Raw genomic sequence first — 14,924 nt, 5'->3', positions numbered from 1 at the left:
CCATAAAATCTTAAGGACTTTTTTGTCATGCAGCATTATTATGGCAATAGCTGACTGACACAAATTTGTTTTGATTTCAGTCAACTTTAAGCCTAACAATTTTCAGCTTCATCAGACCTAGGGAGGGGTGAGGGAATGTCCTACCTGCTACTTTGACCTGCTTGGAGGCACAGGCTTTGCAGGGGAGCACCTGGAACTCTTCTGCCTGGTACATGGAGTAATCGGTACTGGCAATGACCAGGGTATCTCCGGGCTTCCATGATTGTACATCGTCTTCGAGATTCAGGATGGTGCTGTTCACGTTGGTGTCGATGGTGACGGTGAGTTTCGGCCTCACTGTTAACCCAAAACAGGAGAGACTGAGAGATAAAGCTTTGCTCCTGACACACTTCTGACTCCCCACCTCTTCCCTTCCCCTCCCTAAGTCAGTAAATGCCAGGTTTGCCTATCCAAAACCCAAATCACCAGGCTCACCCCATCCAAGTCTTGGTACAGGTTTTTTGAAGTCAACAAAAACCCTACCAGAAAAGAGCCATTCATTAGCTCTGGGCACGGGAATTTTCCACGAACTCCTTAGCTGGAGTTAAATGTGGCTGCCTCACCACACCTGTTTTGCAAAAGATGTGAAACAAATATAGTCCGTCTCAACTATTATTTTCAGTAGCTGTAAGCCTCCCCTCCAAAGAACTTCCATCCCTAATGACTGCCTTCTGGAGATGGCCAAGTGCCCCTGAGAACAAACCGACCATTTCCAATCCCTTCTAACGAGCACCTCGAGAACCGGGTTTAAAATAATATCCCCCGAAGAGGCCATGAGCTGCGTGTCTATGCAGGGGAGGGCTGCAGGAAGGTCAGCTCTGTCCACTGCACCCTGGTTTTCCTGGACCAGGCCCTTCCCCTTCCTGAAAGGCATGTGGGCAGGGTGGAGCTCTGATGGCTCCTGCCAACTCCGAGGACCCTCCCACAGCTCCTGTGTCACAGAGGTGCTCTCTCCATCACGAGCTTGGTAGGAGCGTGGGGTCACTGAGATGCCCAGAGGCAGCTGACCCAGCCATCAAAACTCCCAATGCATAGCTGGCAGCTCAAGGAACCGAGCCACGGTTGCATTTCTGTCCCCAGCAAGGAGCTGCTTACCAGGCTTCCCACAGAGGAACCGCACACGGTAGCTCTGGCAGCCTTGGCCCTGGTCATAGCACACAAACCTATAATCCTGGCCTCTTTTGTAGACAACCTCGGTGGTGAGGTTAACTCCATCCACTGTAGTGGCCTGGGAACAGCACGGAAATTACAGAGCAAAGTCATTTCTTTTTGTAAAGAAGGAAGGTTATGATTAATGTTATAAACATATACGCACGAGTCTAAAATTGTTCCTGCTGCAAAACTTATTTACAATGGCCTTAAGTTGTTATTCGGACGTTTCCCCTTCTCGATTTTGTATAAGAAAGACAGCATGAAGTCACAGGATGGATAAACATCTTGCCTGGGGTCCTACCGTATTTGGTATCCAAACCAGTGACTGACTGCCCTGGTGAACGTTTTCTGGAGTGTTTACAGCCAGCACGCACTCTTTTAGGAGCTGTGCTGCCTGCTTTCTTACAACTTGTCCCACTCACCACCACGAGCACCATCAAGGGTGGCCAACATTTATTGAAGACTCACTATGATCGATCCACTGGTGCCTAAATGTGGCCCCACATCCTGTGGGGAGTCACGCCCAGGCCCCGTCTGTGGAGTCTCAGATTTGACTGTGTCCAGGGGGGCAGCCTGGGCATCAGGACGTTTAATGGCTGCCCAGGTGACTCCAGTGGGAAGTCCTGTTTGAGAACCCCTCTTGGAGTTATGGGGCTACATACATTATTTCATTCCCTCTTCTTGGCTGTGAGGTCTATGAGACTGTCGCTGGTTTTACAGATTAGGAAACGGACGCTCAGAGAGGTTGGGTAACTTGCCCATTTGAATCTGGACGCAACCAACTATACAGCTGGTGCTCCGCAGCCCCTCCCACTGCTGCCCTCAGGCACTACTGCCTACTGCCCCTCGGTTCAGTGTCTGTCTCCTTCCAGTGGCTGGTGGGTTCTGGAAAGGCCAGGTTTTGCCTCCCTCCCTGATCCCGGCATCCAGCCCAGGGCCTGGCACAGAGCACAGTCTCAGCTGATGAGAGCTGATGGGCGAGAAGCTTTAAGGCCAGGTAGAGAATTTAGGGAGTGGGTTCAGAGAAGGGCATGATCCCAGGGCCGGGGTATGTCTGCATCATGACTGGGGCTGTCATCAGAGACTTGCAATTTAGAGCAAGGGCTGCAGCTGTTATCCTCGTTGGCACAGAAACCAAAGGGACCAGGGCCGGGCAAATAGGAAGGTAAAGTTTAGTCAATCGAAAAAGGCGGGGTGGGGGGGAACTTTTAGGAAACCCTGCTTTGAACCCAGCAGATAGCCGCTGCCCTTGGCTTGGAAGGAGAGCTATGGAGACGTGAGTCCAGCCGGAATGAAAATTCAGCCCTTTCATGCAAGCAACACACTCACAGCCATTATCCGGGGTGGTCTCTGCAGCAGAGAGGCAGGCATTGCAGACTTGCTCTTAGAGGAAAACACTAAGGCTCAGAGGGGTTTGGAAGCAAGTTCAAGGTCACCTGAATGTCAAGCCCATGCCTCTGACCCCCGGATCTCCTCTCCTGAGGCCAGCATGTTTTTCCGTTAAGACACCCCTTAATATTGAGAACTGAGCCTGAAAACATCACCCAAAGGAGCTGGACGTTTTTTAAGGTGCAACGTCCGGTAAACATTTCAGGAAACCTCTACTCAGTCTTGCTGCTTTTCTTGTTTTCCTTTTTCTAACCGTAAGAACGACCTTAGCTTTGGATAAGAAGAGTAAAAAGGGCTTTACCACCGTCCAGTGAACCTCGATCTTCACTTTAAGTAGACACAATGTGACTGTTACTCATGATAATAATTATAAAGTAACTAGCAATATCATACTAAACAATAACATAGGAAAATCATTTTAAAATAATAAAAAAAATTATGGGCACTCACTCACTATGCATTGTTGCATTAAATCCACAAAATAATCCCATGAGGGAACAATTCTTATCTCCATTTTTGCTTATGAGGAAACTGAGACACTAAATTCAATAACTTGACTGATATCTATGGCCAGGATTGCTAGTGAGGATGACCCAGGGTGCAAGATTTAAGGGAGCACTCACTCTCAGGGTCATGCGAGTGCAGAGTCGGCACCTGGGAGTGAGTGCCACCTTAAATTTTGTGCCTTGGGCACCTCATGCGTCTAACCGTAGTCCTGTCACTGTTGTTAAGCCACAGCTCACAAGTGACAGAGCTGGATGCAAACTAGGAGCTATCTGGTTTCCAAATACATCTTCCAACCACCAGACTGATCTCCAGCCACTGTGCCGGGGCTGAGGGAGAAGAGGGGACTGCCCAAGATGGTCTCAGCCCCAAGGATGTGTGAGTCCAGTAAGTCCCACTGGCCTTGAAGGGTGGGTGGGTTTTAAGGGAGAAGGTGGGAGGAGAGGAGATTTCAACCCAGGAGAACCTCAAGAAGGGTAATGACATGGGAACAGGGGACTGTGGTTTTGGTTTTGATTCTGCAGAATCACAAGCTATCAGATCTGGAAAAGATTTCCTTGAGTTGAGGTCAACTGCGTAAGTCCTATTTCCTCTTTCTTTCCAACTCGCCATCCTGCCTAGGTGACAAATGTCCTTAACACCCCCTCCCCCTCCAGAGGATTTGACCACATCAGGGTAGAGCAAGTATCTGGGGGACCCCTTGTGTGGGGCGGCCACAGCCCTGGAGAGTCTTCAGGTGCACTGGGGCCTGCACGGTGGTCAGAGGTGGCCAGTGACCACAGTAACCTGTTACTTCCCATAGTGGCAAAAATGGGCACGTGGGCATTTCAGTTTTGCTTCAGTCTCTCTGGTGGGTTAATTAACTAGGGCGTTTAGCTCCTGGCTGATGTGTCTGACACTCTATCTATAAAGAGGATGTAATCTTGCTTTTCTCACCTGTGGTAAACATAGGACAAGCCTGGCTTTGCTTTTCTGACTTCAGAAGAACCCGGAGTATATTCCACCTCATTGTCTTTTATGACTAGAAAGAGATGTTCTGGCTAAGTCTGGGGTCACTACTGATTAAAGGTTGACGGTGAGGAGAAAAGGGATGAACCTGGCATTTCCAGAATGCAGCGCTTCCTCCTTTCCTTTAGGGGCGGACCTTTGAGTCACTTTTGGAGGCACGTGACATGTTTTTAGATGACTGCCTCAAGGAACCTTTGTTTTGCCAAGAAAAAGCCAAGATTTTATTCTGGAATTGAGAGTTTTGAACTCATAAGGGGTTATAATGCTCAGCAAAATATTGTCAAAGAATGCACTTTTGTGGGAAGGCTGGCCCAAGTTTCTGGGTAATGGGGAAAACTGTTGTTGGGTCTTTTATTCTTCTCTGGACCTCAAATAGTTGAGACTTGGAACTCGGGGAATTCATTGTCAAGGATACTCCTTTTGTTGGAAGGCAACTGGGCCCTGCAATATGGCGGCAGACTGGTGGTTACAGAGTCTGGGGTTGGGTCCCCGTGGAAGGTCTTGGATTATGGAACTGGTGAACAGTCACATATGATTATATATGTAACATTTGGAAAAATATGTATACTTTCTCCAGGCTCTTCTGCTATCTCCAAGCCTTTAGTAAAGTTTCATTCACTGTGTTAGCCTGGGATTAATTGTGCTTTGACACTCTCAGGGAAGAGCCCGTATCTGTGCTGGGAGCAAAGTTACTGAGAGCTAGAAATGCCTAAGAAAAGCTATTTTCCTAGCATGGAGAAGTGGTCTTCTAAACAACAGTGATCTGCAGCCAGGCAGCTGGCAGAGCAAACACCAAGAGGGATTTGCAGAGCATGGAAGCATTCCTCGAGGATTTCCAGAAATACCTGGGGAGGGAGTGCTGGTACAAGACTGGACTTCCTGTAGCCAAGTGAACTGGAGGAATAAAACGATGGCTCTTTCAGAATGAGAGCTGGAACATTCAGGGTTGCAAGAGAAAATTAAAATTAAATCTGGGAAGTATGTGCTTTGGGGGAGTCAGCACTTTTTGATTCTGTTGGACCCAAGAAGAATCTCCAACGTGTAACTGAATCTGGGTAAATCCTTCTCAGTAATGCTGGAGCCATGTGAACGGAGAGCCTTAGCCAAACCATGAGAAAGATTTCCCTGGCCTTTGCTAACTGCAGAACAGAGTGTCCTCTCTTGGAAAACTGGTCCCTTGTCCCACAGTCCCTCTACGATGCAAGGCAGAGGGCAAAAGTACTGCCTCAGGGTGGGGGTCAGGGGGTGGAGGGGTGGAGGCAGTCCGATGACCTGGGACCTGCGGTTAGATCATCTGAAAGAAGGTGGTATACAAATGTTGCTATTTGTATTGGATGAAAGAGGATAAAATGGGCAGGGATGGTCTTTCTCAAATGACTCCTAATTCTCTATCTAACAGTTAAGTGGCCCCAAACCTTGTTCTGGAAGAAGACCAGGCATAAGGAAATAAACTCCATTTCCTTGCACATGTCTCTGTCTTTCTTCTGGTCCTTTGAGCTCAGAAGCTTACCAGCTGAGCCACTGAATTGTGAGGGCTGCCTATTCACCCCACACTTTCATGATGAAGCCAGCTGAGAAAGTCTAGGTCCCCCTTGGACAGAGTTAACTCCAAGTGAAGATCCCGAGCAAACACCCTCCATTCTGCAAATGCCGGTTTTCATTAACTGAGTGGAGGACAAGGCTGTAGGTGTTCTCCACCTGGGCCAGGCTCCGCCGGAACCCAAGTCCCGGCCAGATCCTGTGCACTCGAGGCCCCAAAGGAGACCAACGGAGGAGTGAAGCTGAGTAGGGCAAACCCAACCCCACGCTGGGCACCCTCAGCTGTGGCTGAAGCAGCAGCTGGGGAGAAGGAAAAGGAGCTCAGCAGTAGAACCCAGGAGAGAATCTGAGGCCTAGCTTTGAAACTCACTTGTGGGGAAGCCTGGAGCAGATACACAGCTTCCACGTCAGTCTCTAAAATGAGAACAGTACTCTCTGGCTTTACCAACGTCACAGGAGGGCCGTGAGACCCACACCACTCAAATGGCACGAAAGTCTGTGATCTACAGAGTCTTCTTCGAGACACAGCCTTTAGAACTAGTTGGTTACCTGTATGTCAATGGGGCGACTGCAGATCTTCCCTGGGTGAGTGGCCCGGAGGTCTGAAATTTTCTCCCCACCTTTAGTGTAAGACACTTGGTCATGTTCAAACCACTCTGTCCATTCCACATCTGGGAAGAAAGCAAAGAGCAGGGTCAGACGAGCAAGGGTGCAGGAGAGCCAGCCACACTCGGTGTAGCCCCCAAGCAGCCTTGGCACGATGGGACTTGGATACCATCTGTCCAGGTTCTCACCAGGCTGGGTACCAGAGGCTTCTAAACCATCTGTCAACTTCCCCCACCTCTCCCACCTTTTTATTAAAAGTGCCTCTTTTTTTTTTTCTTTTTGCGGTACGCGGGTCTCTCACTGTTGTGGCCTCTCCCGTTGCGGAGCACAGGCTCCAGATGCGCAGACTCAGCGGCCATGGCTCACGGGCCCAGCCGCTCCGCGGCATGTGGGATCTTCCCGGACCGGGGCACGAACCCGTGTCCCCTGCATCGGCAGGCGGACTCTCAACCACTGCGCCACCAGGGAAGCCCTAAAAGTGCCTCTTATTGACTATCTTATTTTATAAAAGCAATAGATATTCTTCACTACTGCCAAAAGGAGAAAGATGAAATCCATCCATGAACCCGTTATCCAAGGATGGCAGTGAGGATTGCTTCTTTCCGTGACCCCGTCCCCGTGTTTGTGGGCTCCTTGAAGGCTGGTTCCTACTCCTCCTGTCCGTGTTCTCCGTTCAGTGCCAGCGCCTGGCACAGAAGAGGTATTCCCTGAGAGGAAACATCCCCCTGGGCTATTCACCACGGAGACTTGATTAATTAAAGACAGCTCTCAGTTGCAAACTACGTCGACACTGCCCCAGTCAAGTGGTCCTATTGGTGCAAAAGGAAAGTCCTCGTTCTTCAAAGCCCTGGCCTTTCAGCCCCCTGTGAAATGTTACCAAGGTGTCCCAAACACCTCACCTTGAACCCACTCGCTGGATGAAGAGACATTGAAAAGCTCGCCATGCTCCGTCCGGAAGAGTTTGAATACCCGGGCAGCAGCAGAGCCGTGGTGTCCTGTCAAAGAGGAGATCAGAGGCGTCAGCATCCAGACCGACCCCCAAATTCAGAAGGATGTGATGCTAATGCAGAGAAAGCCCCCTACACACATGGATCTTGAGTCATTTTGTTAACAAAAAAAAATTTCAGGCCAATCTTTCCAGAGCAGATTATTTATTGTCCCTTCTTTTGCTTCAGTTTTGCAAGTTTAATTGCAGTGTTCCAACAATGCTATACTTTGGAACCCCATGGTTTCTCATGTGAATTCCTCTCCAGGATTAGAACCGGCAGTACCTTCCGAAACCTTCCCTGGGCAGGGGAGGCTGGTGCTATGTAGTAACAGCCCATCCAAAGCATCTTTTTTTTTTTTTTTTTGGCCACACGGCAAGGCTTGTGGGATCTTAGTTCCCCGACTAGGGATCGAACCCAGGCCCTCGGCAGTAAAAGCGTGGAGTCCTAACAACTGGACCGCCAGGGAATTTCCCAAAGCGTCTTTTTTTTTTTTTTTTTTTTTTTGCGGTACGCGGGCCCCTCACTGTTGTGGCCTCTCCCGTTGCGGAGCACAGGCTCCGGACGTGCAGGCTCAGCAGCCATGGCTCACGGGCCCAGCCGCTCCGCGGCATGTGGGATCTTCCCGGACCGGGGCACGAACCTGTGTCCCCTGCATCGGCAGGCGGACTCTCAACCACTGCGCCACCAGGGAAGCCCCCAAAGCGTCTTTATAGCTCAAAATATTACCCTTGCTGGTTCTGTCCCAGTCCTCATCTTTCCTGTGTCACTTGTTTTGGATTAAACCAATGACGATTTCTTCGCAAATGTAAATATTATCTTAGTGATTGGCCTTAAATCAGTATGGACTTTTGCCACTCATGTAACTTGGCCATTAAGCAGCTAGTCACTCAACAGGGTGCTGGGTGGTGGATCAGCCATGTTCTGAGGGTGCAGCGTGGTTCAAAAAGCCCCTGAGTCCCTTGGTCAGAGAGACACTGGAGGGAATTTGGCCTCTCGCCATTTATTACCGTGATATTCAATGTGGTCTTCAACAGAAGAAGAGGGATTTCCTTTCACAGTTAGGAAACTCCAAGGGTGTCTGAAAAAAAAAAAAAACCAAAAAAGTTCTTCACACATCTGAGCCTGTACTGGAGGTAGAGTTGACGCAGGGTGTCACACAGAGGCTGTTTGGGGGAAATTAGTTTCCAGGCTGGGCTTCCCTTTCTCCAGAAGAAAAAGAGCCTTTCTCTGCAAGCCCTGGCCTTCCGAACCACTTGGCTGGCCTGATATTTGTGGACTGTGAACCTCTGCAACTCCATGCTGGCAGTCGACAGGGTATGAATCACAAATAACAAACAAGCCCACAGACCTACGTACCACCTGCCAGGCTCAATTAGGTTCTGAAGCAAGTGCTCTCATTCCTTTAGGAAAACAAGGAAACACGCTCCAAGGGAGAAAGCTTCTTTCTCTCATGAGTTAATCTCGAGGAAAATGCCACAGGCAGATGTGACTGAGTACCCAGGAATCGGCCTTGGGCCTTGGGAAGGAAAGAAATACCTCTTCTTCCTAATGAGAAGCAGAGGAGAAAAAGAAGGGGTACCATTTTGGAAAGGTATACACTCCTCTTTTCTCCATTGAAGCGTGCCCTGCTCTAGGGTGGGAAGGTTTTCTTATCCGTTTCTGTCTTCCCCCTAATACCTAACCCAGCCTCTCGCTTACTGTGAGATGTCAGTAGGTCTTGGTCCTCAATAACTTTGATTATTTTTGTGTTGATCTCTTATCTTGGAAAGTAAGTCTTCATCGAGGTTGGGGATTTGACTGTACCACCCTTGCTTAAAATCTTTCAGTGCCCGCCCACTGGCGTAAAAAGCAACCTCCTTGGCCCAAAGCAAGAGGCCCTCCTGTGCCCACCTCGGCAGCTCCGCCTCTCACCCCTCCTGTTCTTGTTCTTTCACGCCCCGTCATCAATTCCCATTGAATGTCTGCCTCCCGGCGAGAGCTCAGTACTTCCAGAGACAGGTCACAACTTACCGTGAGAGCTCAGTACCAGCTAGTCCAGCCCTAGTGCCTTATGGCAATGTTTGCTCAACAGTCCCTTCCTGGGTGAATGAACAAAGGATGGGTCCAAGTCTCAGATTTTCTACTGATTTGAGGTGCTTTGAGTCTGTCATTCAAAGTGGGTCTATACAAATGAAGGGTAAAAATGTAATCCCTGCCTACCTATCTCCTTCACTTATAGAACACAGCACCCATCCTTCCGCGGCTCTTGTTTGTAAGGAGAGAATAGTTGCTAACGTTTATCGAGTTCTTATTCTGTGCTACACACAGTGGCAGGTATTTTGCTCATATTATCACAGTTGCCCTCCCCAGAGCCCTTTGAGCTGGCTCCTCAAATATCCCATTGTACAGACACAGGAAGCCTGCAACGAGAGGGTGAGTCACTTGTGCAGTCACCTAGCAGGAGGCGCAGCCCAGACTCAAATTCAGGCCAAATCGGATGCTAGATCTTGGACCTTCTTCTGCTGAGGCCCTACGTAGCCAGTCCCTTTGTGGTTCTGCCTGTCATTGGAAATTAACGAACTGGCCTTTTGGCTTATAACACAGTGAAACAGCAGCACCCTTGGTTTTGGTTAACAAAGGAGTTTTAACAGTTCTAAAGTGTCACTGTCATTCTTTGGCTTCTTGAGTTTCCTGCCCAAACCCTTCCAGAAGGAGCAGCCCATGGGCAGTCAGAAAAAGCACCCTTGAACCCGGAGTCCTGTCCCTGCCCAGGGGACCTCTGCCCAGGCAGTAAAATTGCTTTGCTCAGAGCCCAGAAAAGGCTCTGGCCTGCCCCCATTTTGCCCACGGTCCACAGAGCTGGAGGGAGGTGCATCCCTATCTCCAGTAGCTACGGGACAGATGATCTCAACTTTCCACGGAACCGAGATCTAATTCAACACGATTCAAAGGTGTGGCTACTGTGGGGTAAAGGGCTTCCTCTTGGTGCCAACAGGCACGCATGCCAAAGTCAGGCATGACGCTGCAATCCAAGGCAAACAAAACATGCCCTGGAGCACATCAAAGGGCCCCTTCTGCCGGGGGGCTTGGCTGGGCAGACACACTTTATGTGGTCTCTAAACAGATGTCTGCCAATCCCCCCAGGCGTGTTCTGACCCCGCTGCTAAAGAAAGGGAAAATGACCATTAGCTGTACATCTGAGGCACGGCTTTTACACACAGTAGATGCTCAATTAATACTTTGTAAGTGGCCGACTGAATGAGTTCATACACACAGAGACCTGTGGAGCTTGAAGAGTGGAATATGCTTACAAGGAAAACCAGGCTCCCTTTAAGAACAAGCCCTAACGTGTCCAATGAGGATGGGTCACATGTCTGCACCCCCCAGGGTCACCACTGAGGGTGATGTCGCCTGGGGAAACGAGCAAGGAAGTTAGGGAAAGTCAGCCTCGGGTAGCGATGCTTCAGTGTTCTGGAGCCCTGGGGAGGTGGAAGTGATGGGCGATACCTAAATCCAAGGTGTAGGAAGTGTTTGCTGCCCAATCTGGTCATCGCCTTCCTGGCCACGTCGTCCAAGTTTCGAGAGCCTTCATCATTCACGGCAACAGAAAGGATCCTGCCGTCGGGCACCGCGTTTAAATACTGGGCCAGACGTTCACTCTCTTTCTTGGATCTATAGGTGTCAAACCTAAAAAGGGCAGAGAGAGGGGATTTTAACAGTCCTAACAGCGGCCCAAAAAGAGAACTCTAAGCACCTACCTGTGGTATGACAACTAACACGCCATCCAAAGATCTCAAGGGCTATGATTTTTAAAGAAAGAAGCTTTCATTACAGCAAGAATCGATCATCTCAGACTTGACAAAGATAACCCTCCCTCATCCACGTACAATAGCTATGAAATACAGATCTCAAAAAACCTATGTCACAGGTGACAAGAATTTACAAAGGAAAGACCCAGTTGTGTGATGATTCCAACTCTAAGTGTAAAGTGAACTTATTAAGTAAAAACATTTTGTACAATGACAACGGAAATTCCGAAAGAATTAATAATTCTTTCATTCAAATTTAATTCTAAATTAATTCTTTAATTTAAAGCAAAATAATTCTAAAACGAGTCTAGAAAAAGAAACCAGCACGAATAGCCAAGATTTGGGAAAAGGAAAACAGTGGTGGTACGGGGAGCTGGGGGGAATGTATGGACACTCCTGAGTCCTCAAACTGGTTTTTAATTGTTCCCATAACCTGGTCTGACCCCACCTAGGCCCCCTCCTTCTCCAGTGCTCCGCCCCAGGAATCGTCTGCTATGAGCCTAGTACAGCTCAGGGTCCCATGGTCATACCCCACGCCCACTCCTGCCTTCACTCATTCATCCTTACCTTCTCTCCAGCCAATCAAATACTTCCTACCGTTCAAGAGCCGACCTAAGTTCTTGTTTCTGCAGGTAACCTCCAGGTAGCCAGGTCTCAGGTGACCACAGCCTGTGTTTCTGTGTGTGTCCAGGGTTTATTAATATCCTCACTCACACACATTCAGCTCTCAGATTCCTGAGCCCACTGACTCATACTTTACCCGAAGGAGATTAGGAAGGAGCAGGTATCCTGCCTTTGGAACCTCCACATCAGCTATTGGGATAACATCTCATTATGCACTTCAGTAATGAATTCAACTTCAGGTTGGCTGCTGCAAGTAACCATGCTGTACTACGTAAGAAGCAGCGCCATATCCGGAGAAAACCAGAATTCAAAAGGATGCCTGCACCCCGATGTTCACTGCAGCGCTATTCACAATAGCCAGGACGTGGAAGCAACCTAAGTGTCCATCAACAGAGGAACGGATAAAGAAGATGTGGTACCTACATACAACAGAATATTACTCAGCCACAGAAAGGAGCAAAATAGTGCCATCTGCAGAGACGTGGATGGACCTAGAGACTGTCATACAGGGTGAAGTAAGTCAGAAAGAGAAAAACAAATATCGTATAATATCACTTACATGTGGAATCTAGAAAAATGGTAGAGATGAACTTATTTGCAAAACAGAAATAGAGTCACAGATGTAGAGGACAAACTTATGGTTACCAAGGTGGGGAAGGGGGGTGGTGGGATGAACTGCGAGATTGGGACATATATACACTACTATGTATAAAATACATAACTAATGAGAACCTACCGTATAGTACAGGGAACTCTACTCAGTGCTCTGTAGTGACCTAAATGGGAAGGAAATCTAAAAAAGTGTGGATATATGTATACCTGTGGCTGACTCGCTTTGCTGCACAGCAGAAACTAATACAACATTGTAAAGCAACTATACTCCAATAAAAGTTAATAATAATAAAAAAATCAATATAATATAATATAATATAATTCAAAACAAAAATGCAGCAGCACCAAGGAGTCAGAACACAACTGAGGAGACTGTTCTCTCTCCTGTGAAGGCAGAGGCTCTCTGACAGATTTTGTGTCCATCAGCTCAGCCTGGCTCCGTACACTGTGGTCTGAGGATTGCTCCGTCCCAGGCCAAGCAGGTGGCTGTCAGCCCCCGTGGGGACAATATAGTGGTTTAGGGCCTGAGCAGATCTGGGTTTGAATCGCAGCTCCGACACTCCCCAGCCTTGAGACTCTGAGCAAATCTAGCTTCACCCAACCCCAGCGTTCTCATCTGTATAACAACAGAACCCACCTGACAGGGGGTTTCTGAAGATTCCGTTATATACGGCAGATAAAGTGGTTAACACAGGGTTTTGCACAAAGTCCAGTGATCGTATTATTGTTACTAATATCCACCAGAGGGCAAGGTTGGCTGTCCTGCGTGCTTCTGCCCAGCCCGTCCCATATCGTAGCTGATTCCCTGCTGCCTTCCTGTGGACGCTCACAGCTCATGACCTGTTTCTGAGGAGTTCCATACGCCCGTCCTCCAGCAGCACCAGGAAAGCTGTCTCTGCTTGCCTATTCCAGCTGTGCCCTTCCTAATGGATCTTTCTCTCTGAGTGGCCTGGGACAGCCTCTGCAAGGCCAGGGCGAGAGCCCCCGGGAGCGCCCCCTCTGCAGAATCTGCCAGGATACCTGAGCCAGGGCAAGGGACAGGGAGTGGGAGACTTGCCCTATCTGCCTCCGAAATATCTCTCAAGTTCATCCACTTCTGTTGCCACTGCCTCTACCTGAGTCCTCGCCGGCGACCTCCTAACCACCTCTGCTGGCTTTACCTTTGCCCTCCACAAACAATCCGCTCTCTACACAGCAGCCAGGTCCTTTAAATCAGATCGTACCCTTCTTAAAGCCCTTCGGTGGCTTTGCGTCCCACTAAGAATAAAACCCACCTCCTCACTGGGCCTCCAAGGCCTCCACACCCACCCCTGCCTAAAACTCTGACATTACGGCATCTCATTTCCATCCCTCTGCCCTCCCGTATCTCTGCTGGCCCTTCCTCCCTGTGAGAACATCACGCCCTTTCTCACCTCTGGCCCTTTGCACTTGCCGCTCTGTCTTGAAAACTCTTTCCCTGACTCAGCCTTACCCAGCGGTCCTCAGCTCAAATGCTGCTTGTTCACACTGGCCTTTCCAGACCGCGTGATGCCAAGTGGTCTCCTCTAGCTACCCTCTACCCTCTCACTATGTCTCTTCCCCCTAATTACCGATGATCACAGCCTAAAACTACGCTGTGCTTACATGTGTGTATGTGTGTGCAAACATGCCTGTTCCTGTTCAATTCAGCTTGGATTTCTGTCTGTTTCACCCACTGCTGTGCTCCCAGCATCCTGAGTGGCGTCTGGCTAGGACACATGCTCAGGAAGTGTATGTTGAATGAATGAATGTGTTCACGTGAGGGCAAACCTTACCGGTCAGAATGGATGACTGTCCCTGATTTGGGGTCAATGACGTGAACAATGACTCCACGGTGACCCCAGCTCCTTTCGAAAAAATAACCTCCCTCTTGCATGCCACCGGGGTGAAGAGTCTTGTTCAGAAATGTCCAAGAGAGCTTCTTCTGTCCATGCAACTCAAGGGTACCTCCTCTGTCGACGCCGATGTACTTGAGGCCAAAGTAAGGGTCTGGTTGAACGTCTTCATCAGCCCTACAAGAGAGAACAGCTCTCCATGGTCGGCCGACACCTCTCTTTACTGGATGCTAAGCCCAGAGGGGACTGCACTGCTCTTGACTCCCACCGTGGCCGCCTTGGACCCAGTTCCACCTGGTGATTGCTCGAGGTCAGTAGACATAGCCTTGGCAACCAAGGTTGTCCCCCACCAGACCAAAATGTGCCCAACAGGCCAAGCAGAAATACTTATCAATAGTTAACATGTTGGTACTTCTTTCCAGTTCTAAGTATGTTATATTTTGGTCCATATCAGATGTGGGATCACCTGGACTGCATACCCTTGTGTACTCTTGGTTACTGATTCTGAGAACTCTCAATTGCTTGAAGAGGGAGCACACCAGAGGCAAATACCGCATGGAATTTTTCTTTATCTTGTCCATCATTGGCTATTAATAAACATTCACAGAGACTCCCTCAGCCATGACGTGATTAGAAGGCAGCAGGAAGGCTGGCAGGGGTTTCTGTAACTTAAGTCCGGACCTGAGCCACAATAAATAAAATGCCTCACGCACTCCTCCAACTCACCCGAATCGCCACTGTCTGTCTCGTTCATGATTACCATCTGGCAGGACCTAATGATAATTCCTTTCTTGCACTAAAGCCTTGCTGTCTTACCTCCC

General features: G+C 49.0%; 1 protein-coding gene across 6 annotated transcripts in view; it reads right to left on the bottom strand.

The window, feature by feature from the left end:
* The window catches only part of CEMIP (cell migration inducing hyaluronidase 1), a 163,477-nt gene that overhangs the window by 53,870 nt on the left and 94,683 nt on the right, over window positions 1–14,924 (bottom strand). For all 6 annotated transcript variants that reach the window (XM_027089408.1, XM_027089407.1, XM_027089411.1 and 3 more), the window contains 7 exons: window positions 14,044–14,280; window positions 10,713–10,892; window positions 8,234–8,304; window positions 7,137–7,232; window positions 6,181–6,302; window positions 1,135–1,267; window positions 145–336 (listed from right to left, as the gene is read on the bottom strand). In XM_027089408.1, the coding sequence (XP_026945209.1) occupies window positions 145–336; window positions 1,135–1,267; window positions 6,181–6,302; window positions 7,137–7,232; window positions 8,234–8,304; window positions 10,713–10,892; window positions 14,044–14,280 (1,031 nt within the window). The remainder of the gene's footprint in view (window positions 1–144; window positions 337–1,134; window positions 1,268–6,180; window positions 6,303–7,136; window positions 7,233–8,233; window positions 8,305–10,712; window positions 10,893–14,043; window positions 14,281–14,924) is intronic.

The sequence above is a fragment of the Aethalodelphis obliquidens genome, unplaced genomic scaffold, assembly GCF_003676395.1.
Source record: "Aethalodelphis obliquidens isolate GAN/ISIS:26980383/991018 unplaced genomic scaffold, ASM367639v1 scaffold65, whole genome shotgun sequence".
Taxonomy (NCBI): Eukaryota; Metazoa; Chordata; class Mammalia; order Artiodactyla; family Delphinidae; genus Aethalodelphis; species Aethalodelphis obliquidens.
Note: the sequence above shows the minus strand (reverse complement) of the source record. Positions and strands in the feature narration are given on the sequence as shown.